General features: G+C 44.7%; 1 protein-coding gene across 6 annotated transcripts in view; it reads right to left on the bottom strand.

Moving 5' to 3' along the window:
- The window catches only part of LOC144722381 (brefeldin A-inhibited guanine nucleotide-exchange protein 1-like), a 59,749-nt gene that overhangs the window by 23,076 nt on the left and 14,113 nt on the right, over positions 1-22,560 (bottom strand). For 3 of the 6 annotated variants that reach the window (XM_078600601.1, XM_078600603.1, XM_078600602.1), the window contains exons 7-22: positions 21,068-21,212; positions 20,561-20,671; positions 17,932-18,101; positions 16,636-16,769; positions 15,159-15,393; positions 14,184-14,283; positions 13,595-13,734; positions 12,757-12,864; positions 11,311-11,564; positions 9,733-9,844; positions 7,362-7,567; positions 5,290-5,374; positions 4,493-4,664; positions 3,585-3,736; positions 1,179-1,307; positions 566-724 (exon numbers count right to left, since the gene is read on the bottom strand). In XM_078600601.1, coding sequence (XP_078456727.1) covers positions 566-724; positions 1,179-1,307; positions 3,585-3,736; positions 4,493-4,664; positions 5,290-5,374; positions 7,362-7,567; positions 9,733-9,844; positions 11,311-11,564; positions 12,757-12,864; positions 13,595-13,734; positions 14,184-14,283; positions 15,159-15,393; positions 16,636-16,769; positions 17,932-18,101; positions 20,561-20,671; positions 21,068-21,212 — 2,412 coding nt within the window. Of the gene's footprint in view, positions 1-565; positions 725-1,178; positions 1,308-3,584; positions 3,737-4,492; positions 4,665-5,289; positions 5,375-7,361; positions 7,568-9,732; positions 9,845-11,310; positions 11,565-12,755; positions 12,865-13,594; positions 13,735-14,183; positions 14,284-15,158; positions 15,394-16,635; positions 16,770-17,931; positions 18,102-20,560; positions 20,672-21,067; positions 21,213-22,560 lie in introns of all 6 variants that reach the window. The other 3 variants (XM_078600605.1, XM_078600606.1, XM_078600604.1) reach the window with 2 other exon arrangements.

The following is a 22,560-nucleotide window of genomic DNA, read 5'->3' as shown; positions in this document are numbered from 1 at the left end:
TGATCAGCTATGCAAGTGTATTATTAAACAATGAGCCAGACTGGCAATAACCGGACCAATATAATAAATGGGTCTCTATCTAAACTTGTGATCCATCAACAATCCACTGCCGAATGAAGGCCGCTCCACATGTTGTCCTAGTCGTGGGGGTTGTTTGACCACAGATGTCACCACGCTGGTAAGCGGGAGTTGAAGGGGTACCACCGTTACATCAATCTCCATCCAAAAATAATCTGCCCGAGCCGAATCATGCTAGAAGGAATTTATAATTAAATATTGATTTATGTTCGTGCAATAGTTTTGATTTCCCAAAAGACAAAGTTGATTTTGCTCTGATTTATACGTTTCATCACCGTACTTTATTTATTTTGCGTTTGTCAAATTAGTGACCAGGTCAAGCTTGCAAGCGATGACTACCCTGTTATTTCGAGTTCTCGACCGATTAAAACCAAACAAAAGCTTCAACTTCAAATCGTACTGAGACAAGACAGATTCACTGACGGACTCAGGGACCGCGCGATGATATTCGTAGGGCGTGGGGACGCAGCGGCGCCGCACAGCTCACCTCGTGCCAGGAGTTGCCCAGGTAGTTTCCGTCGGTGTGCGCCACCATGATGAGCGTCTTGATGGTGTCGATGTTCTTCTGCTTCATCTCGGTGATGCCCGAGTTGGCGGTGAGCAGCGTGAAGCGAGCGAGGGCCTGTACGTAGGCGTCGCGCTCCAGCTGCAACGACGACGGCGATCGATTAACTATCTTTTGGTTCAAACCACGGTTTGCTCGGCACAAGCAATAAGTGTTTTGACCTGTAGCTTGGTTGGTTGAACACAAAATGGAGACAACTCAAGTGCAGTTGGTAGACCAAGTTCTGAATATGGGTGGAGGAATCAATAAGTGAAGTTAGTGGGGAAAAATAACCATGGTAGTAGCGATAGAAGAGTGATAATGAGGCGACTGACCGCCAGTGAGCGAGTGACTGGACATGAGTGACTGCTAAATCATCAGCTTTGTAGAGCAAAAGCACATAGTTGCCTCCAGACACGTTTAATAACCAAAGACTCAAGTGAACAAAAAAATGGACTTGATTACCCGACCACTCCTCTCTTATTAGACAGGCTAGTGCACACCTCTCCCTGTCCCCGAGGCTAGCACCCACCTTGTCCCCTAGTCTAGCGCTCACCTGCATGTGGAAGATGCACGCGATGCGGATGGCCCCGCGGATGCCGTCCAGGCAGAGCGAGGCCACCTCGGTGTCGTCGCAATCCTGCAGGCCAACGCTGAACGCAGCTAGAAACGGCGTCCATGCAAGCTGCACACGCATGCAAGCCGAGGGAAGTTGGCATATTTCAGAAGAAAAGAATCTCTATTGCAGCATCTTCTTGGTTCTTTCGGTAAAGTCACGTAGAAGGGAAATAATAAAATAATAAAAATAAAACATAATAAAATAATTATTTTATTATGTTTTAACAAGGCGCCTAAGCCATACTCCATCGAGAGTCAACTGTAATTTAAAAGCTTCGGCTGTCTGCGGTGTACAGATAGAGAAATAAATGAAATGCTGCAATAGATTTCGATTTAAAGCTTTCGTGACTGCATGGAAATAATAAAATAATAAAAATAAAACATAATAAAATAATTATTTTAAAGCTTTCGTGACTGCAGGGATTCATCTTCTTGGTTCTTTCGGTAAAGTCACGTAGAAGGGAAAAAATAAAATAATAAACATAAAACATAATAAAATATTTATTTTATTATTCATATTATTCGTTTTTTTCGGTAAAGTCACGTCGTTAAAAAAATTAAAATTAATAAAAGTAAAATAAAAATAAAATAAAAATCACGACGTTTCGGAGGCAACACTAGCTTCTTTTATTATGTTTTATTTTTATCGAAATCTATTGCAGCAGTTCATTTATTTATCTATCTGCACACCGCAGACAGCCGAAGCTTTTAAATTACAGTTGACTCTCGATGGAGTATGGCTTAGGCGCCTGCACACGCGCCGGTAGATTATACACTCGCTTGTACTCCAACCCTTCCCTTCCTTGACTCTCGCTCTCCCACTGCACACGCTCTACAAACGCACTCTTTCAAGGGTTTGAGATGCATGCTTTCACAAGTAACCTCTGGGCAGATAGACACAAAGGGAGAAACTACTAAGTGACTGTAACCGACATAAAGGCAGCTGGCATTACGCAAAAGAAACTGCTCAGAGTCTGCGAACACTGCTTGAATGCCTTGCAAGGGCATGTTGTGATTGTACAAAGCAATTGTAAAACAGGCAATGGCTTTAAAAGTGAATCTGGGTTTTATATGGTCCAACTGGTGCTGAGATGAAACCGCTGAGAGCCTGGGTTCGAAATTGGACAGCCAACTGAATGTGTTAACTGCATTCCCAAGTTTACGGAGTTGATGCTTTAAGTCCACTCGCCAATGAATGCACAAAAACATCACCAATAAAATCTGGCCTCACACTGAATTTGGCTAAATTCCAGCTAGGACAATTAAACGTATTGGTTTGTTCGGCATGTAACGAATGTTTCCCTGTTTAACACGTAGGCTTTCGCGACCAATATCATCCATAATAAAGGTTTTTGGGTTAGATCACGCATCTATGCCTCTATATAAGAAACGAAACAGTAAGACTTCTCCACAAATCTGGCTGTCGCCTGATGAAGCTAGTTGTAATTACTGGCGAAACGTCGTACTCAGTTTGTAAATGTTGTGGCTTGGCTCTCCAACACACCGGTATGCTGTACTAGTGATAAATTGGCCACGTTCTGTTTAAGTGACAACCCTTACTAATTGGCTGTGTCGGGTGGGGATTGCGCAACCGGGATTAAACTTAGGGAATAAAAATTAACCCGTAAAAACAAAGTTTTTCACTATAAATCCTTTATATGCGTGGCATCGGTTTTATTGTATTATTCATTTCTGTTTTTCTTGAGTAAGAGTTTAATTTTTATCACATTGGTATTTTAATTAAATATGAATTTTTTTTCTTCCTAAAAAGTGGAACATTTTGGAAAAAAATTTCACGAAAATAAATTGTCACGCACAACGAGTCTGTGTGCAAAATGTCAGCTCGATTGGATCACGGGAAGTGGGTTAAAAAACGACCGAAAGATTTGCACGGTCATAAGCGCGCAAGCAAGCAAGCAAGCGAACTTAATATAAAGGATTTAAACAAGTATAACCCGTAAAAACAAAGTTTTTCACTATAAATCCTTTATATGCGTGGCGGCTAGAGTCCTCTCGTCCTCTGGCTTGAGATGGCTGCCACCTATGGGTCAGATGAATGCATGGCAGCATTAAGCAATTGGTAATTAAATATAATATTTTTGTATTAAAAAGTGTAAAATTTTGGAAAAAAATTTTCACGAACATTAATTGTCACGCACAACGAGTCTGTGTGCAAAATGTCAGCTCGATTGGATCATGGGAAGTGGGTTAAAAAACGACCGAAAGATTTGCACGGTCCTAAGCGCGCAAGCAAGCAAGAAAGTGAACTTCATATAAAGGATTTAAAAAAGAGGGGGGCGACGACGAGATGGAGCACCCCTCCCCGCCCGCCCGCCCCTCCCACCTTGAACATGGGTCGCACGTGGTCGAGGTGAGTGGCACTGGTGAAGGCCGCCTGCACGTGGCTCACGGCCTCCATCAGCGCCTTGGCAGTCCTGGACATGGCCTCCATCTCCAGGTTGTAGAGAAGCCGTCGCTGCCTCTCGCTCGCGACGTCTGTGCCGTGGCGAGCGGGGGGGGAGGAAGGGGGCGAAGAACGCTTGGGAGTGAGAATCAATCGCGCACCTCCGATTTGCACGGTTGGCTACGTAGGGTACAAGTGGCATCTGAACCTGTTCATGCCTTCCTCAAGTCAATACTCATTTTAACTCGCATACTTTTATCTATTTAACGTATTCATTTTTAGTAATTTTCTTTCTTTCCTATACTTTGCACTCCAATTATTTGTTGTTGCAACGTTCTGACCCTGTGCCCCTGCTGGATAAATGTGAAAAAGAACTTCATAGTTTATCGGATTTCTCCAGGACAAACAAAGATGCCGATTTTGACGATTCTGAACCCAGCCTTAATTGAGTACCTCACAAAGGCATGTAAATAACAGGAACAGGTAAACAATGGAGGTCGGGTACAGTGCTTGCCACACCACTCCCTTGTTGGCTAAATCGAGCCTTAATCTGTGCCCATGAACAAAACTTGCACTACCATTAATTCTAGATGTGAAGTTTTCGTGACTGCAAGGATTCATACTCTTTGTTTTTTTCGGTAAAGTCACTTAGGTAAAAAATAAATAAATGAACCTGAAGACGGTGGTACATGAAGACGGAAGCTTGTGTTGCCTCCGAAACGTCGCTTTCTAATTTAGTTGCTTTTCATTTATTTATTTTTTACCTACGTGACTTTGCACTACCATGTGCACAAGAATCTCCAGCATAAATCTGTAGCGTGCGAGATCGGGGGGGGGGGGGAGCTTACTGGGCTTGGCCGGCCTGGAGATTTGGGCGAACTCCTTGGACTCATTCATTGCAATCTTCTTGCCGGCGATCTCGTCGTAAATGGAGGAGAGGTACTCCTCAGGCAGGTCTTTACTGTCGTTGATACCCCGGTTCATTTTGATGTACTGCTCCTTAGACATCTTGTGCTTCACCTGTTTGCAAAGAGGCCCGCGCGTCAAGCTTTTATTGCAAGAGCCGCACGAGATTTTGCATGCCGTACACGCCTTTTGTTTGCGTATATGCAGGACTAAATAGTGGGCACAGGAAAGGTTTTTCGATTTATCAGCTTAAATGGGTTCTTGTGCTCATAATAGGCGAATATAGATTCGTACATGTAATAATAAAACATTTTACGCGGTATATATGGAACTCTAACGTACACAGAGGGAGAACAAGACTGTATAAATTAGAAGAAAAAACGTATTGATCCTTAAATGGCAACCCAGAAGCTTGACAATTTTACAATTGATTGAGTCGCGGGTGATGGGGGTGGATCGTTAAAAGTGGAGCTGTAAGTATATTCCTGAGACACTTGGGAAAACGATGACACACGACGCCTTGACAGGCTGATTATTAAACCACAGAATTCCCGTGGGGATCCAGGGAGCTAATATTACTCCTTGGTGGATTTGGCGTGGCTAATGCGCTTTTAAAACACCGTTGTGGTCAGCAGATAATGAATGATACCGGAAATTGTATTTATATAAAGACAACACTCAGGCGAGTTAAATTTCGTGATTGCTGGGCGGTCCCAAAGAAGTTAATTGGTTTGCTTACTTGCAAGCTGTGCAGGTCTGTGGTGAGCATAATTATCGAGTAGGCCAGCACATATGCTGTATCCGCGCTGGCAAAAACCGTTTGTCTGAAAAATAACAGGACAACCAGGATACATATATTACCCAGCGTTGAAACGAAACAGCATCCATCTCTGTGATATGCAATTGCAATCAATGCATCAAATGCTGCCAAGTCGAAACAATGCAAACCGATTGCATTCAAAGTTGCTTCATCGGCACTCCTTAAGTGTCAAGAGCAATGCAACCGCACAATTCAGAGTTGGGTGAGATCTGCAGAGGAAGCGTCTTATTTCAGCCGAGTCATTTATCACAACAGATCAATGGCAATTAAAAACAACATGTATTTTACTATATTCTTGGTTCTTTCGGTAAAGTCAAGTAGAAGGGAAACAATAAAATAATAATACAAATATATATATAAAACAATGTATTTTACTTAAAAGTAAATAACAGACCTTCATATATAATCATGAAAGTATAAGTCGACAAATATCCACTCCAACGTTTGTATAAATATATTAATATACTCACAAGACACAAAACACTCATCTATAATTAATAGTATATATAATGCAGATCTTGCTTCAACACTTCTCTTTGACATGCGAAAAAATACATGGAGCTACCCACAAGAAACTGCAGGATAATGAACAATAATTGTAAATGAAAACAACTCATGCAGCGCATGTATTTATTAAATAGTGCGGATACATTTTTAGACACTGCTACCAAGTAAGCCATTCACTTTTTCAGCGTCATTTTGCACCTTGTGTCTCCATTGCAAAAAAAAAAGAGCCTCAATGTGTCGTCGGGCTTTAAATATGATTACAAAGTATAAAGCACGGGCTTCTAAACCAAATCACACAAAATGCATCCAATAAATCTGGGCAAAGCCGCGCCTGGCTCATACAACCACCGAGCACGACACAGGTGTTACAAGTTGCCGCATTACCGCAATACAGCAAAAATGCATTGTTATACCGGACTATGAATCAACATCTATGCTCTCTGCCATCACCAACCCACACGAACCAGTAGAGTAAAATAATGTCCATGCCCTGCAAACTGTTTGGAGCAGTGGCAGAGCCAGGGGTGGGGTGGCACGTGCCCCCCCAATGATCCGATCGAAATCCCTAATTTTGATCGGATCATTGGGGGTTTGTTAGTAATAAATCAGCATTTTGTGAACCCCACTGCCACTGTGTAGCATATTGTTACGTGCCAGGGACTCTATGAGATGATAGGACAATAGTCTGAGTCTATAATTAGCAATAAATAACGGAAAAGCAGTTATAAGTGACTCAGAATTGTGCGCAGTTGCGTATACAGTACACGACTTCCCTTAAGGCATACATACCTTCAGCGAGCGCGATGCCAATCACACACACACACACGTCGAATAAAAAGCAAGGGACAAGTCCTTACTTACGAACAACTCCTATCATTTTCCATTGCTGGAGTAGTTGCTGGATGAGGGCCTCCTGGTTTGGAGGCCCTCATCCGGCAGTGGATTTACAAGAGGCCTTTACAAATACATATGTACATAAAGCACAGATACATAAACACAAAACAAGAACAAAGATGCCCCTAAAAACATTAACAGACTGCCGGGGCAAGTGCTGTTAACGAGCAACGATGAAGGCCGGCAGGGCACACGAGGGGGTTGGCTAACACCACGCCCGGCTGACCGCCTTTGTCTCCCCAGTGGCCCCAGTGGCGATGTTCTCACACCAAACCAGATACTCATTTGAGTAGTCGACCTAGGGAGGTCCTGGACCGGTTTAGATAATCGTCACTGGCGTTGGCCGTGAGTGGAAATCAAACTCAGATCGCCGGGTTTGTAGCACAGCGTACTAACCGCTACGCTACTGCTCCCCACACACACACACACCCACCTCCGTAAACAGGTCCTCCTGCCAGCAACAGCCATGCCCGGAAGCCGCATGAAAAGCGTCTGAGCACTTTCCTCGTGCGCTGTGTGTGTGTTGCACCGATGCCAACATCGGTTCCCTCCCCGTGACCCTGCAAAGCAGCATGCAGCACGGCACTCACCCCTGGTTGCACTCGCAGAAGCGAGCGGCAAACTTCTCCATGAGCCTGTCGATCTTCTGGGCCTCTCCGGGCAGGCGAAAACCCTCAAGGAAGAGGCGGAGCGCCGACACAAAGTCCTTCCCGGAGAAGTCCATCTGGTCCACGTAAGTGTACATGGTCTCCTTGTTCAGCTTGTCATTCTCCCCGAGGTAGTCTCCCACCTGAGTCTGCAGAGTTACGCGCACACCAATACACACACACGACGAGCAATGAGGGGTCAAATATTGTGGACGACGGAGGCTGCCCCTTTGTCACACGTAGGTTTTTTTCGCAAGCCAATTGTAACCCACGTGTGGTCTTCCGGGTTAGACCACGTGCTGAGCATTTCTTCGCTCAAGCCTTTGCCGTGCATCATTGCAGGCACGTCCAATCCCTCACGATGCCTGCAATACAGTGGGCGTACTGCACCTCTTCCCACCGGGTCATGCTGGGAATTTCGTTGCTCTAAAAACGAGCAGCGATGCTAAAAAAAAAATTCAAAAAATATGTGTTGGATGCTCGACACTTTCACGCTGTCAATATCTCCCAAAGCTATAATTATCAGGTCGTACAACTGCAATGCCTCAAAGATACACATGGTGGCCCATAGGACCCAAGCTGAGAAGTGACGTCACATTATATTTAATATACCGACTATAATCACCGAGGAATGTCTGTCCTTAACGCTCGTAACATCACTCCACATCGACCAGCCCCCCTCATTAATATTCATGAGCAGGTGACGTCCTCCAAATGGACACCACCTCTCCTCATTAATAATCAAGAGTGGGTGACATCACTCAATATGGAGTACACCCCCCTCACTAATAATCATGCGCAAGTGACGTCACTCCACATCGAACCGCTCCCCTCATTAATAATCATGAGCAGGTGACGTCACTCCACATGGAGCACCCCCCCCTCCACTCATAATAATTAGTGGCTGACGTCACTCCACATGGGGGGGCGAGGCGCCTCCTCCCCCCTCCTCGGCTTCAACTCACAACCCTCACTACAACGGCAGAACCCTCACGTCACGCGATCTCCGTAACGCTGTTGAGACATCGAAGTAAAAAGGACGTCATGATGAACAAGGGATTATACCCTTTAAATGAAATAAGTCTGCGTCACCGCGGCCTTACAAATTGCACACGAATGGATGCAATGGATATCACGCCGCAGTCTGCTTTTCGCTTGCAAGTTTCAGATTTACTGCAATACACCCGTCCTTGAACGGGAAAAAGGCGAGTTTTTACAGATTTAGTAATTTGTCAACCAACTACTGGATGAACGTACATCCACGCCGGATCAGTCATGGGGGGTGATGACACCATATTTCCACCACACTAGTCGGTGCGAGCTGGAGAGGAAGGGGGGGCGAGGTGGGAGAGACCCAGAAGTGGTTCAGATTGCACTTGCCATCCATGTCAGCCGTAGACCAGAATCAGACCAAGGTTGTCAGGATTCACAGCACAGTGCGCTGCTACTGCTCCCAACCCCATCAGGATGTTACATTTCAATGTTTTTAAATGTGTAGGTAAGGACGTCTCTACAAAACGTAGTTTGAACAAGCGCGAAGAGATATCAAGTACTTGGCGTGTGTGCATAGGCGGTGATCTGCTAACAAGTTTGTTGTTTTTAAACAAATAATGTATTGTCACTGCATGGGCACTTGTATGAACGTATGTGGACATGAATTATACACGTCGTAAGAGTGCTTCAAAATTATCCTGTTAAATAGATCAACGTTCTAAAGTTCGTCATCACGAAAATCTATTAAATATTGATGGCCGAGTCGTCTGTTTCATTGTTTGCCCTGCATGGATGCGTCTGCATAGGACATGGGATACGGCGAGATAACATTTCACTTCGTGCACACCGCACCAGCGCTTTGAAAAGGAACTCAACATCCACAGCCACACTACCCGTGACCAATTCTCCCTAGCTCCAGTAGATCCATGAAAAATCATATTATTACAGATGGATTCTTCCTATTATCCTCATTTCCATAGATAATACGAGTGTGATCCAGAAGTGGCAATAAATTCACACGACTATTATCATCATCATTATTTAATATTAGGATCAACATCAATAGCACTCCCCCAAGACAATTGAATGAAGTACCACTCTCTGGTAGTCTTCTCGTTGGTGATCGACCACACATGAAGGAACTTTCAAAATGACCAACAAAGTACCAAATTGGGTAAAACCACAGATCAACAGCGCGACCGACTCGCAGACTGTGTACCGGTCCGTGATAAAAAGCACCTTCGTAATAGCCCCGCGCTAAACAAAGGCAGAAAAATAACGAAACATATTAACTTCTTTCTTTATTATCAAAGGGGCGTACCGAGTCCAGTCGGTTCTCGCTGTGCAAGAACTGAGCGACGTCCTCTGTCGTGGTGCCCAGCATGTTTTGCTCCTGCAGGAACTGAATGCCGCGCTTGGGTTTCTTGTTGAACCTGGTGCGAGAACGGCAAGTTCGAGACGAGTTATGCCCGTCGCACTCAATCAGCAGCAGCAGCAGCAGCAGAGCGCGTGGCATTTGATCCTTCACCTGCATTCTCCTTTGCGGCAGGCTGGGTTCGTGTTGAGTGTATACTCGCGTTTTATTGCATTTTGTTATTGCATTCGCTTCTGTATTTTGTTTGCTCTAATTTCACGTTACTTTGTTATTGTTTTCTTTAAATAGTTCTGTTGTTCCGGTTATTTAAAGCGTGCATCACTTTTTACTATTTACACTCTGGAACCTATTGGTTGTACAATGTATTTAGCTTCATATGCTATGGGCCTTTCGGTAAAGTCCCGTAGATAGGTTCAAAGAAAATAAAAAACAAAAAACTACTCCTGATGACGACCACTTGCGTTGCGATCGAAACGTCGTAGTTTTTTTTTTGCAATTTTCTTTGAACCCATCTACGTGACTTTACCGAAAGACCCATAGAATATGAATTCCTTCAATCACGAAAGCTTTAAGTCAAGATTTATTTAGCTTTACTTGGGTTTCACTTTATATTGTATTTCTATTTGTTATTGGGGGGGAAGAAGGGGACACATTGATCTTGCATGTTCTTTTTCAAAGGCGATATCTGGGTTGAGGGGGGTACAGGAGAGGTACCACAGAAAATGTCTTTGTTGTGATAAACTTTTACTGGAAGGAACCTCCTGGTTACACCAGCCCACAGGGGATTGTGTCCGTCGTGCAGGGAGGGGCTGGGTGGGGAGGGGAGGGTGGGGAGGGGCTGGGTGGGGAGGGGAGGGTGGGGAGGGGCTGGGTGGGGAGGGTGGGGCTGGGTGGGGGATGGGAGGGGTAGGGCTGAGTGGGGAGGGGCTGGTCACCCCGTGGTGCCCTTGTAAAACTCAACGTTTAACCTACTCACGCCGGCTTGTGCCCACCCTCAGTCGGGCATATTTACGGAATACACCACGCCGCCGTTGACCCTGGCCATTGACCGAGCAACCCAACGTTCCTACCAGCTCCCTCCGCAGGAATGTGTTTTGTTTGTGCTTTTTGTTTTGGTGACATTTCTTAATTTGTTTTTATTCATAGTAGGGTTTTAATTTGCTTGGCAGTGGCTCTATATGGGATTTGGTCCTTCTATATAATTAACGTACGGCGTTACGGGAAGATATTTGCATGTATGACACTACATAAAATCAATGTCTTTTATATTAATTCAACGATTCACAAAACAGCAGCGTCTAAAACGACAAAACACCTTGAGGGAGAGGAGGGAAAACAATCGGCAAAGCTAACCGCCGTTATTCGTGTTTAGTTTGTTGTCCTTCCCCCGTCGCACCCCCGATTAGCACGGGTAGCCACGTATGGCGCGAAAGAAGTTCAACAAAACGTACGCGCCGCAGAAATCAGTCGTGCTAACCACACTCGCGTGAGCGCTCGCGGCGCCCGCTCGGGACGCGAACTCACAGCTCGATGCCCTGCTCGATGATCTCCTTCTGCTGCTTGAGGACCTCGAATTGCTCGGGGTTGTCGGCGCCCGACAGCTGCGTGCTCACGCTGCCGATGCCCGACGAGGCGGTCGAGTCGAGCGAGTTGACGCTGCCGTAGCGGCCGATGGTCTCGGGGTGGCGCGAGTCGACCGTCGCATCCTGCTCCGCCGGCCGCTCCTGCCCTGTGTCCGCACGCACCAACGCGAGTGCCAGAATACCCGCGCACACACCCGCGCACGCACGCACAAACACGCACACAAGAGGTGTGGGGATGCTTCCCTGACCCGTCGTTTGTACAGAATCCATCAGAATCCTTTACGTGGACTGCGGGAATCCTGTGACCGCACGCACCAATGTGAGTGCCATAATACCCACGCACGAAATATAAAAAATAAAATTTACTTGTATCAGTCGGATTTATCAAGCTTGGGCAAAAGGCAGCAAAAAATAACAAAACAGTTCCAGACCACACCAAGATAACACACAGTCCCCTTCAATAATATGACACGTTAACACCGTCAATCAGCGATCCACTGGGGAACAGAGGATTACACAGAGGTCCATCTGGGATCTAGAGAGAGGGGGGAGCAAATGGGATCCACGGAGATCCAAATGGTTTCCAACATTTAAGATTACATAAGCTTACTTCAACTTTTCCACAAAATGAAAAGTATTCTTTTGCACCGGAGGCCATACTCGATGCATTTCATGGATCTGTGCTGTCACAACACCTCGCCCTTTCCATCTCATCTCTTACTTTCCTGTAAAAGTATTTATTTCGTGGCACCACATCTGTCCAACATTCTTGTCGACGTTAAGTGCACGGATTTGCGATGCGCGTGACCACGAGTGTTCTGTCTGCCCTGCGTTTCGATGCACTATATAGATGCACCGCTGAAGGTTTCTCTACGAAGTGTGGGTCCCGTGGGGGGTTATAAGACCACACTTCGCCGCGCTGGTCAGTGGGAGTTGGCGAAAGTGGGGAGCACAGATGTGGTAGAACAGATACACAATGATAATGGAGATTTTACTGCACTGCTGCTCACCACGAAGCCACGCAGCAGCCAACCTGCTGCAAATGCGGGTCACCCATCAATGCACTATCAAGGCTTATGCCCTGATGTGCTTCAGAGATCAGATGACAGAGCGCATTCCATGAAATGTTTTTCACAGGGGGATGCTCCACATGAACCATTATTATTCCAGCACAAGCAGCATATTTATCTTTTCTTTAAAGCAATTTAACGGACGACCTTTCCGCAAGCTGGTGTGTCAACATTATTTATTATTTATATTATTCACCTCATGCGGGGAGAAAATAAAGTAAGCAAGCAGGCAAACAGAACGCAGTGAATGCTATTTCGTCGTTTCTCTCAGCGCGTGCGAGCAGGCAGCGCATGAGGGTAGAGATACCAAGCTTACCTAGATTGCTCTGTGAGTTTGGGTTGATGTACTGGTCCCTACTCCACTCCACCATGCACTTGAGGATGGACACCAGACAGTCCAGCCCCTTCTTGCGAAGGCTCAACTCCTGCACAGATTGAACAGCGACATCAGCCGAGACGACGCAAACTCTCAACATTAACTGCCTCTTACTGGCAGGCGGTTGAACGTAGGTATGTTTAAACTATTAAAAAACACTATCAATTATTTTTATTTTACAAGGTCAGCCCCACTGACCTATATAGCTCTTTTTTCAGAAGCGGCCTGGCCACAAATGATAGCTCAACTTAGTGGCTTATCGTCATGTGGAAATGTATCGCAGCCAAATACTCTGAACACATGCTGATTCTAAATGTGGAGGGAAAAACCGGAGGACCTGGAGAAAAATCCACTAAATCAAGGGAAGAATATACAAGAATATACAAGCGTCAGGGTCGGGATCAAACCCACGACCTCCTGTATACCAGGCGAGGCAATAAACATCTCACCACCATTTCTCACAATTTAAAACCGCAAATCGTGACATCGAATCGCTGGAGGGATGAACTTATGCGTGCCTACGATCCACGAAGAAAACCTCGGTGCTTCTTATATATTATGTAGTCACTGGAGCTATGGAATTTTAAATCTAGATGGAAAATAATTTCTTAAGAATTAATTTTTGTGCTTAGTTTGTTGTCCTTCCCCCACACCTCCTATTAGCACGGTTGGTAACGTACGGTGCGAAATAAGTTCAACATACATACATAGTCACCGCATTAGTGGAATGCGCTCATTTAGTGCCATTACAGATTAAGTCTTTACACATTTCTCCGCACCTGGTTGGGAGTTATGCCGAGCTCCTGACCACTCCGCCCCTGGGCAATCTTGGACAGGTCGTTCACCAATCGCTCAAAGATGTTTGCAGCATTGAGATCGCAGTCATAGTTTACGTAAATGTCCACCACGCACTGTGCATCTGCAAGTGCGGATGGGGAAATTAAACAACCAGACACAAGTATTATTTTCATGATCATAATCAGATGACAAAATGTTTTCTTAATCACATACCACGTCTTCACCTTTAAACAACTCTATCTTTCCTTCCTTTGGAAGAACAGTAGTTATATTATTATAACTAATGATTAGATTAGGCTGAATTAAGCAGAATCATAACAAAAAATGCATATGTCTAAATTAGGCCATGTCAACTAAGACTCCATCCATTATCCAAAATAAAGATTTTTTTGGGGTTAGATCACGTAAATGTGTCGTTAAACCTGCCACCACCCGACACAGCCAATTAGTAAGGTTTGTCACGTAAGAATAACATACCAATTCGTTACGACTAAATTGACAATCTAATCCAAAAAACCTTTATTATGGATAATACAATACATCCATTCTTTTAAATATTTTCAACCGCACCTGCGCAAATTCGCGTGAGAGTCTGAATCACCATCCACTTGTGCTCAAATGAGCTTGAGGACGTCTCCAAGATGTTGAGAAAAATCTCTTTGAAGAACACCTGTGGGGGGGGGGGGGGGATGGGGGGGTGAAGGGAAAAAAATTAGCCAACACTGCCACGTAGTCGGTCCCACGAACGCAAAACAAACCCAACAGCAACTCGCCGGTCAAAGCGCAAAACAAACCCAACAGCAACTCGCCGGTCAAAGCGCAAAACAAACCCAACAGTAACTCGCCGGTCAAAGCGCAAAACAAACCCAACAGAAACTCGCCGGTCAAAGCGCAAAACAAACCCAACAGTAACTCGCCGGTCAAAGCACAAAACAAACCCAACAGCAACTCGCCGGTCAAAGCGCAAAACAAACCCAACAGCAACTCGCCGGTCAAAGCGCAAAACAAACCCAACAGTAACTCGCCGGTCAAAGCGCAAAACAAACCCAACAGAAACTCGCCGGTCAAAGCGCAAAACAAACCCAACAGCAACTCGCCGGTCAAAGCGCAAAACAAACCCAACAGCAACTCGCCGGTCAAAGCGCAAAACAAACCCAACAGTAACTCGCCGGTCAAAGCGCAAAACAAACCCAACAGTAACTCGCCGGTCAAAGCGCAAAACAAACCCAACAGCAACTCGCCGGTTAAAGCGCAAAACAAACCCAACAGCAACTCGCCGGTCAAAGCGCAAAACAAACCCAACAGCAACTCGCCGGTCAAAGCGCAAAACAAACCCAACAGAAACTCGCCGGTCAAAGCGCAAAACAAACCCAACAGCAACTCGCCGGTCAAAGCGCAAAACAAACCCAACAGCAACTCGCCGGTCAAAGCGCAAAACAAACCCAACAGAAACTCACCGGTCAAAGCGCAAAACAAACCCAACAGCAACTCGCCGGTCAAAGCGCAAAACAAACGCAACAGCAACTCGCCGGTCAAAGCGCTCACTTCGATCTGCATCTTGAGGTGGGTCTTGAAGTTGGACAGGAGGGTGAGGAAGATGGCGAGCGAGAGCTCAAAGACCTCGGGGATGGAGGACACCCCGTTCTTGGACAGCGCGACGCACAGGTACTGCTTGATGGCGTTGATGAACATCTCGTTGGTGCGGAACACTGGCCCGGCGTTCTGGAGAACCGACAGCAGCAGCTGCAGAGATAGGATCTTGGAGCGCAGCTCGTGAGACCTAAGATGGAGGGATGGGGGGGGGGGGAGACATTTCGACTCGTTTTTTTAAACAATAAAAACGTTCACAATCCATTCATGATGCTGATCTTAAAGGTGCATTGAAAAATGTTGATACTCCGACTGATGCTCCTACTGTTGTGGAGTGACTCATGCAGCCAGCTATGGCTGCAGAGTTTGGTAGTACATGTTGTATTACGTCGTTTATTGTGAAAATTCGGTCACAGTTCCTATGACGACTGTTTCATTGCTTGTATGGCTTTATTTTGGTGATTTTCGATAAGTTTTTTGGTTTGGCCATGTTTGCTTGTTGTAGTACAGAGTTAGACTGATGGCCTTAATCTAATTTGTCTTGTGGTTGTTGTTGTTTGACTTGCATCCCACTGGAATTTTTGCACATTTGTGTACGGTGCTTTTTCTGCAATATTTTACTGTCTTTTCTTGGATTTTCTGTTTGCACTCAGTCACATTCACTTTAACATGTTTTTTGTTCATGTTTTTGTTTTTTGTTTGTTGCGGTTGCACCGGATTCAAGAGCCGAATGGCTCACAGGGCTATACCTAATAAATGAACTTGAACTTGGTTATCTTTTATGTCAACAGTGCTTGCACAATATTATTAAATGGTGAAACAAAATCATAGTACATGTGACAGGAGAGATGCATCGGATGGGAGTGAGAAAGTTGCCAAGCAACGTGCATGTTTATTTGGACAGTTACACAATTTCAAATGTACATTTCAGATATCTTAAAGATGTGAATAATCGTTTAGAACAATCATGAGGTGGCTTTTTTTACGAGGGCACAGAATGTCAGCCAATTAGTACTGCAATTCAGGTAATAAATAATTGGTCCACCTTTCATGACGGGGGATAAATGTTCACAAACTAACCACGGCGTCGATCAGTGTCAGACGAACTGACATCCACTCGCACTTAGCGAGCAGAACATAAGAATCGCATTGTTCTGCTGTATTCAGGCTCGCGCGTTCATGTGAAACCACCGACTTACCCCGCAAATAATGCACGCTTTACAAGACAAGTGATAATTGGGAAATTACACCACAGACAAGTGATAAGAGTATGGATCCCTGCAGTCACGAAAACTTCAGATCCAGATTGAAGTGATAATTACTCGAGAAATGACGCCACAGCTGTGTTCTTTAGCCAATTTTGGAATTTTTACCGTGACGTTTTCCCCAAATTTGCGCGCAAGTGCCTGTTTGTTGCGTATCAGGAGCTCACTTGGGATCGGGGGGTCCGTCGGAAAGTGGCTTCATGGAGAGCTTGCAGAGCGAGCGGAAGACGAGAAACGCATCCTTCTGCAGGATGTGGGAGAACTTCACCACTGGGGGCTGCCCAGGTGCCACGCCAGACTCCTGAAGATAAACAACAAACAAAACATTAAAAACAAATCACAATTTACTATTTGAATGTATAACATTGATGTATCATGTTTGCACTGTGACCTATTACATGTGCAAGCGCAACATCCAATGAACCTGAATTCTCATTTCAAAAACACCACAAAGTTTTTATACCATTGACCAAATGTTTGGTCTTTCCCCCAGTTTTAGTCCAACTGTGCTATCAGCATCCTGTCATTTGGAGATGTATCCATGGAATGGGCCACGAAAGCAGATATTACAGAATTACTTCCGAGATCGTTACAAGCGTCCGAACCCAGGAAGGGCCACATGTTATAATAATGAAAAAGACAAAACATAAAACAAATCTAAATTTGAATTTATATAACGTCTAAATCCGAACCGCAACTCAAGAACAGCGGGGGGCATGAGCACATCTTGCCACTCACTTCTACGTGAACATGAAGACTGTACATGTACAGCTCTTTTGTCAATCCACTGCTGGATGAGGCTCTCCGCACCCCTTGCAGGTCGTCGGGATTATGTGACCATGCTTCCCCACGCTGGTCAGTGCCGATTGGTGAAGACGGTGAGCATAGACGTGGGGGGAATAGAAGTACAATTTTTTTTATGGGATTTTTCTGCACGGCCCTCTGCTGCCCATCCAAGAAATATCCACCTGTCATGAATTGTGGTCACCCATCCATGAAATATCCAGGCTCAACCCAGACTAGCTTCTGAAATCTGATGAGATTGGGCGATTTGGTCATAACCTTGCCGAATAATAGTCGATCGGCAAGATCATAAATTTGAACCACGTAAAATAGCAAACCTGCAGAAGAACTTATTTACGTGTATGTTTAATTGTGAATGAATTGATAACTTACTCACTTTAAATGGCTAACCACTGTTGATGGAAACACAGAAATTGGAACCATTAAAGTGATGTCACCACAGATACGTAGAAATGTTGAACTTCTTCCGCACCGTACGTAGCCAAACCGCGCTAATCGAAGATGCGGGTGGTACTTACACGCGAGATACCCGATCCCGGCTCATGGGCTATAAGCGTAGCAAAATCTGTCGCAGTTGCAGAAGGACGGAGTGGGCTTGTGGGGGGGGAGGGGGGGATTAATACGACGTGTTACACCCACGCGCCCAACACGCTCCTCACCTGCGTGTCTGTGGAGGACACAGAGATGCGGTCGTCGGGCAGGGAAGGCGTGTATGGTGGGATGGTTCCTCCTGGGACCCCGTTGGCGTGAGTGGGCTCTGCGTCGTTGGGTCCGCTCCCCTCCTCATCCAGGGTGCCAGTGTGGCTTCCCGCGCTCCCGTCTTCCGATTCTAGAAGCACAGAAGCAACTCGTTGTTTGTTATTAAAAAAATAAGTTTGGGGAAAAAGAATGTGCATGCACGCCCACATGGATTGTGTAACCCTTTCCAACACATGTCTGTCTTCGGAAGTATTGGGTTAGCAGTTCGGAAGCCGACAGCCAACTGTCAGGGCAAAGTGAGTTTCCGTATTTTGCTCTATTTGGTATCTAAGTTTTGGAAAACAGGGTAACCGCAACACTTTATTAGAAAGTTTCGCATTTATATTTGAACGCTGCTCATTTATTTATCAGTCTGAAGCCATTGCTGGAAATTCCACATTCCTTTTACAGGAGCAATTATATGCAAGTCTTACCCACCCCGTTGACTTGTATAGCTGACCCCCGAAATGTATTGAACTCATAACCCTCCGATCGAAAGCCACACACTACTGCACCACCTGGCTAAACCTCTATGATTTACTTGAAATAATCATATAAACTGAAGCTATTTCATGCATATTTATTTATCTAAACGGTGCAAATTATTTCAGAAAGGCGATTAATGTACCAATTAAATATCGACCTTGAAGTGGCTTATTATTTATATAACAAAATACATTAATTAAAATTGCAGAATTAAAATTGGGGCGGTTATTCAATAGTTTCCAACCACATGGAATGTGTGATTCATCAGGAAATTGAGAGATTTTTTCTTCATTCCTTTTGATGATAATGTATTTCATGTGGTTTAAAATGTTCATTTGTTAACCTATTCAACGTGACATTTTCAAGTCAATGCTTGACTGCATGTCCATATATTTAATTCAGCGTTTTAAAAAAACATGGTATGCATCCATGCACTCAGTCATGCCAAACATTGATGTATCACGTTTGTACTGTGACCTATTACATCTGTAAGTGCAAGCGAAACATCCAATGAACCTAAATCCTAATTTTAAAAAAGCACAAAGTTATTATCACATTTTTCCAAATGTTTTGTTCTTTCCCCAAGTTTTAGTCCAACTGTGCCATCAGCATCCTGGGAATGCTCACAGAGAAGTGCATCATGCCATGTGTTTCTCACTGCTACAAAGAAACATTTGTCTCACATCAGTCAAACTGATGTCAGGTGTGATTTCGACAAATAAGTGTTACATCACATGTAATTCAATATGTTTTTTGTGCAGTCAGTTTGAATGGGCTAAGACCATCATATCACGACACTAGAGGCCCCAGTTCATTCACAGGTGGCTTCCTGAATTCAAACCCACAATCTCCATCGTGCCATAGATTTATATTTTTTCAAATTTTAACAAAATGTATCAATTAAAAATCATTATAAGATGGCATTAAGGAATACATTTTTTAAAATTTGAAATTAAACAAAGCCATAATGTATTTCACGGCAAAAAAATGTACACCGAAAAAAATGCTAAAATTCTGTGCTATGATTTTTGTGGTTGTTTACTATTTTTAAAAAGAGACTTTCACTGACAGCGGGGATACGGGGGCCTCTATCAAAAGTGGCTAGAGGCCCCGTGTGCCCGATTGACCTTCACACACGTTTACTTCCACATTGTTAGCGGTTAGCTCTTCTGGCCATGGCAATGTGTCACCGGCACTTAAAGATAATTTGCAATCAGAATTAACTGTACTTCCCTGTCACGGTAAAAATCGGTTGGGAAATAAAACTCCCCACCCCACACCCCAAAATAGAAGTTGTGAAAGGAGGCTTTTTGTAAGCCAATAGTAGATCCAGTGGCATAGCTATCGAGCCTGCAGGCGGTGCAAATGAAACGGTGCGCCCACGCACGGGACAGAACCCAGGGCGCCGCGGTGGCGAGATGTTGACTACCTCACCTGGTATATAGGAGGTCGTCAGTTCGATCCCGACTCTGACATGTGCTGTATATTTGTAGCTTGTGTGTGTCTCTCCCCGTGGCCGCGGGTCCACCCGTTTTTCCCTCCACATTTAGAATCAAAGCGCATTTAGAGTATTTGGGTGCTGCCAATTTCCACGTGATAAGCCAATTCGCTGAACTATTATTTGTGGCCAGGTAGCTTCTGAAAAAGAGCTATACGGCTCAGTGGGCCTTACCTGGTGAAATAAATAGTTTAAATAGTTTAGGGTTCCAGGCTATGAAAGTGGGTGGGGGAAATTGGACAGGGAGCTCATTTCCTTTCTTGCACCATGGGGCCCATTGCCAACCATGCTACGACACTACTTCAACTCACTATTTAAAAAAATATATATATATTTTACCAGCTAATCCCCACCGAGCAACACAGCTCTTTTTCAGAAGCGACCCTGGCCATCACAAACGACAGCGCAACAAAAAGTGGGTTATCATGTGGAAATTTATAGCAGCCAAATGCTCGTAAAACCTTGAAGCTAGGGCACAGAGCATACCCACACATCCGAGCTGCCCTCAATCACTGGAAACCCACAAGAGGGCAAAACGGCCATGGGTTGTGCATTGCATTGGACACCTGCAGCCACAGTGGAGACGACCTCGTTGAGGATTTTCTGCACGATCTCTTGCGCGGCGACCACAGGCTCAGGGGTCTCCCCGTCCTCAACACAGCTTGGTTCGCGAGAGTCTGAAACCCACACAAAAAAGACAAAGATTCCCCGTATAGCCTTAACAGACTGTTGGGGCAAGTGCACACACAAAGATTAATTAAATTATATAGGCCAGGAAATGATCTGTCCAAATTTGTGTTTAGATTCTCCAACGCCCAACACAGCCAAACTAATCGAAACCGTCACGTGTACAAGCATTTTAAATGTGCCATTTATTATCGTTTCAGCTCACCGGTAAGTTGAAGAACAATTCTCACGACCGGTTTTTATGCTGACGTTTTGGAACCTTCTTCAGAGACGAGACAGTAAGGGTGTTGAACCGTACCAACTTCTCGCTTGGGGACGGTGCTTCACGGATCGTTCATTTGTTCCACCGAGGTGGGGATAGGGGAAAGAGAGGCGCGATGTCTCACCATGAGGCGAGATGGCACGGTCCGCTTCCGTCTGCTCGTTCTCAGGCCCGTCCACTCCGTTCTCCGCTCCTGCTGCCTCAAACACGGCGGCGCCGCTGCCGGCACCGCTTTCGTCCAATGCCACCTCCGCCCGCTCCGTATCGCCCTGCGTCGCGACCAGCGACCAAGGGTTAAGTCAAACAAAAACACTCCCAAGAAGAAAACACACTCAGCAATAATCACCACCTGGTTATCGCCAACTAGGAGGTGGCTGGATGGCTCGCGGGGGGGGGGGGGGGGGCGGGAGTGGGTGGAGAATATACTGGGTCAGAACGTCGCTGACTATCCTCGCGTTTGAATCCACGCAACAAACACTGGCAAACCAGATTCTTAAGCAGTGTGACGAGTTGATGGCCTTAGCTCTAAAGAGCGAGTTCCATGTGATTAACAAAAAACATCAGGGCATGTGAGAAGTGGCAGTGCCCCTGGAACGTATAATGGTCAGACGTGGTTCTGTAATATCAACTTGTATTAAGACATTTTTTAGCAATTGGTGATAAGATGATTTGTAAGAACTCCGAATAAAAAGGACTATCTCGCGACATAGCATGGCGGGGGGAGGGGAGGAACATTAACCAATGATTGGTATTTTGACAAAATGAAAAGCAATGTCATATTTAACGGGTTATTTTCAACTGATTTTGGAAAAAATGTAATGGACAAAACATAGCAATGAAAAGGTAGCACGAACCAATGAGAACAAATTTTATCACGTTAATAACATCTCAAAATAATCAAGCAAAAATAAATCCGTGAAACAAAAAGAAAAAAAATCCTCTTCATATATTGTAACAAAGTTTTATTCAAATGTAATATATTTAAATTAGATAAACAAGCAACTTTAAATGCAAATATTGCTATAATCCCCACAGTTCCTTGGTAATTAAGAGAAACGAAATACTCTGAGGGTGTCTGGTTATTTCTTTTCAAAGTCCCCGGTCGAAGTTGTAGAACAGTAGCTGGTACACTAAACTTGCCAGGAATTAACCTTTTCCACCCCACCTATCTTAATTGCTCTGTGCCGACAGCTTCCCCAGTCAATGGGGACTGCAATGTGTTTAATTAGTCATCACAACAACAAAAAGCAAAATTACGGAATGGCACACGCCACAATATGTTTAAATAATTGCTCGCTCACAATCATTTACCATAAAAATTAAACAAACGGTCTTAGTGAAAACAAGTTGGCAGTGGGGCATAAATACAACTAATAATACAAATTCTCAGGTTTTTTCGGTAAAGTCACGTAGGTAAAACATTAAAAGTAATGAAAGTAAAATAAAACAAAACAAAAATAAAAATAAAATTCACGACGTTTCGGAGGCAACACAAGTCTCCGTCATCAGGTGGGACCGTCACAGCCAGATTAGCTGCATCAAGTGAAGCAATGATTCAAGATGTAATCCCTTATAAGCAAGTTGAAGGGGGGGAGGAGAGGGGGGGGGAGAATATGA

The sequence above is a fragment of the Lampetra planeri genome, chromosome 14 (genome assembly GCF_965212315.1).
Source record: "Lampetra planeri chromosome 14, kcLamPlan1.2.h2, whole genome shotgun sequence".
Taxonomy (NCBI): Eukaryota; Metazoa; Chordata; class Hyperoartia; order Petromyzontiformes; family Petromyzontidae; genus Lampetra; species Lampetra planeri.
The sequence above is the reverse complement of the archived record's forward strand: the minus strand, read 5'-3'. Positions and strand labels throughout refer to the sequence as shown.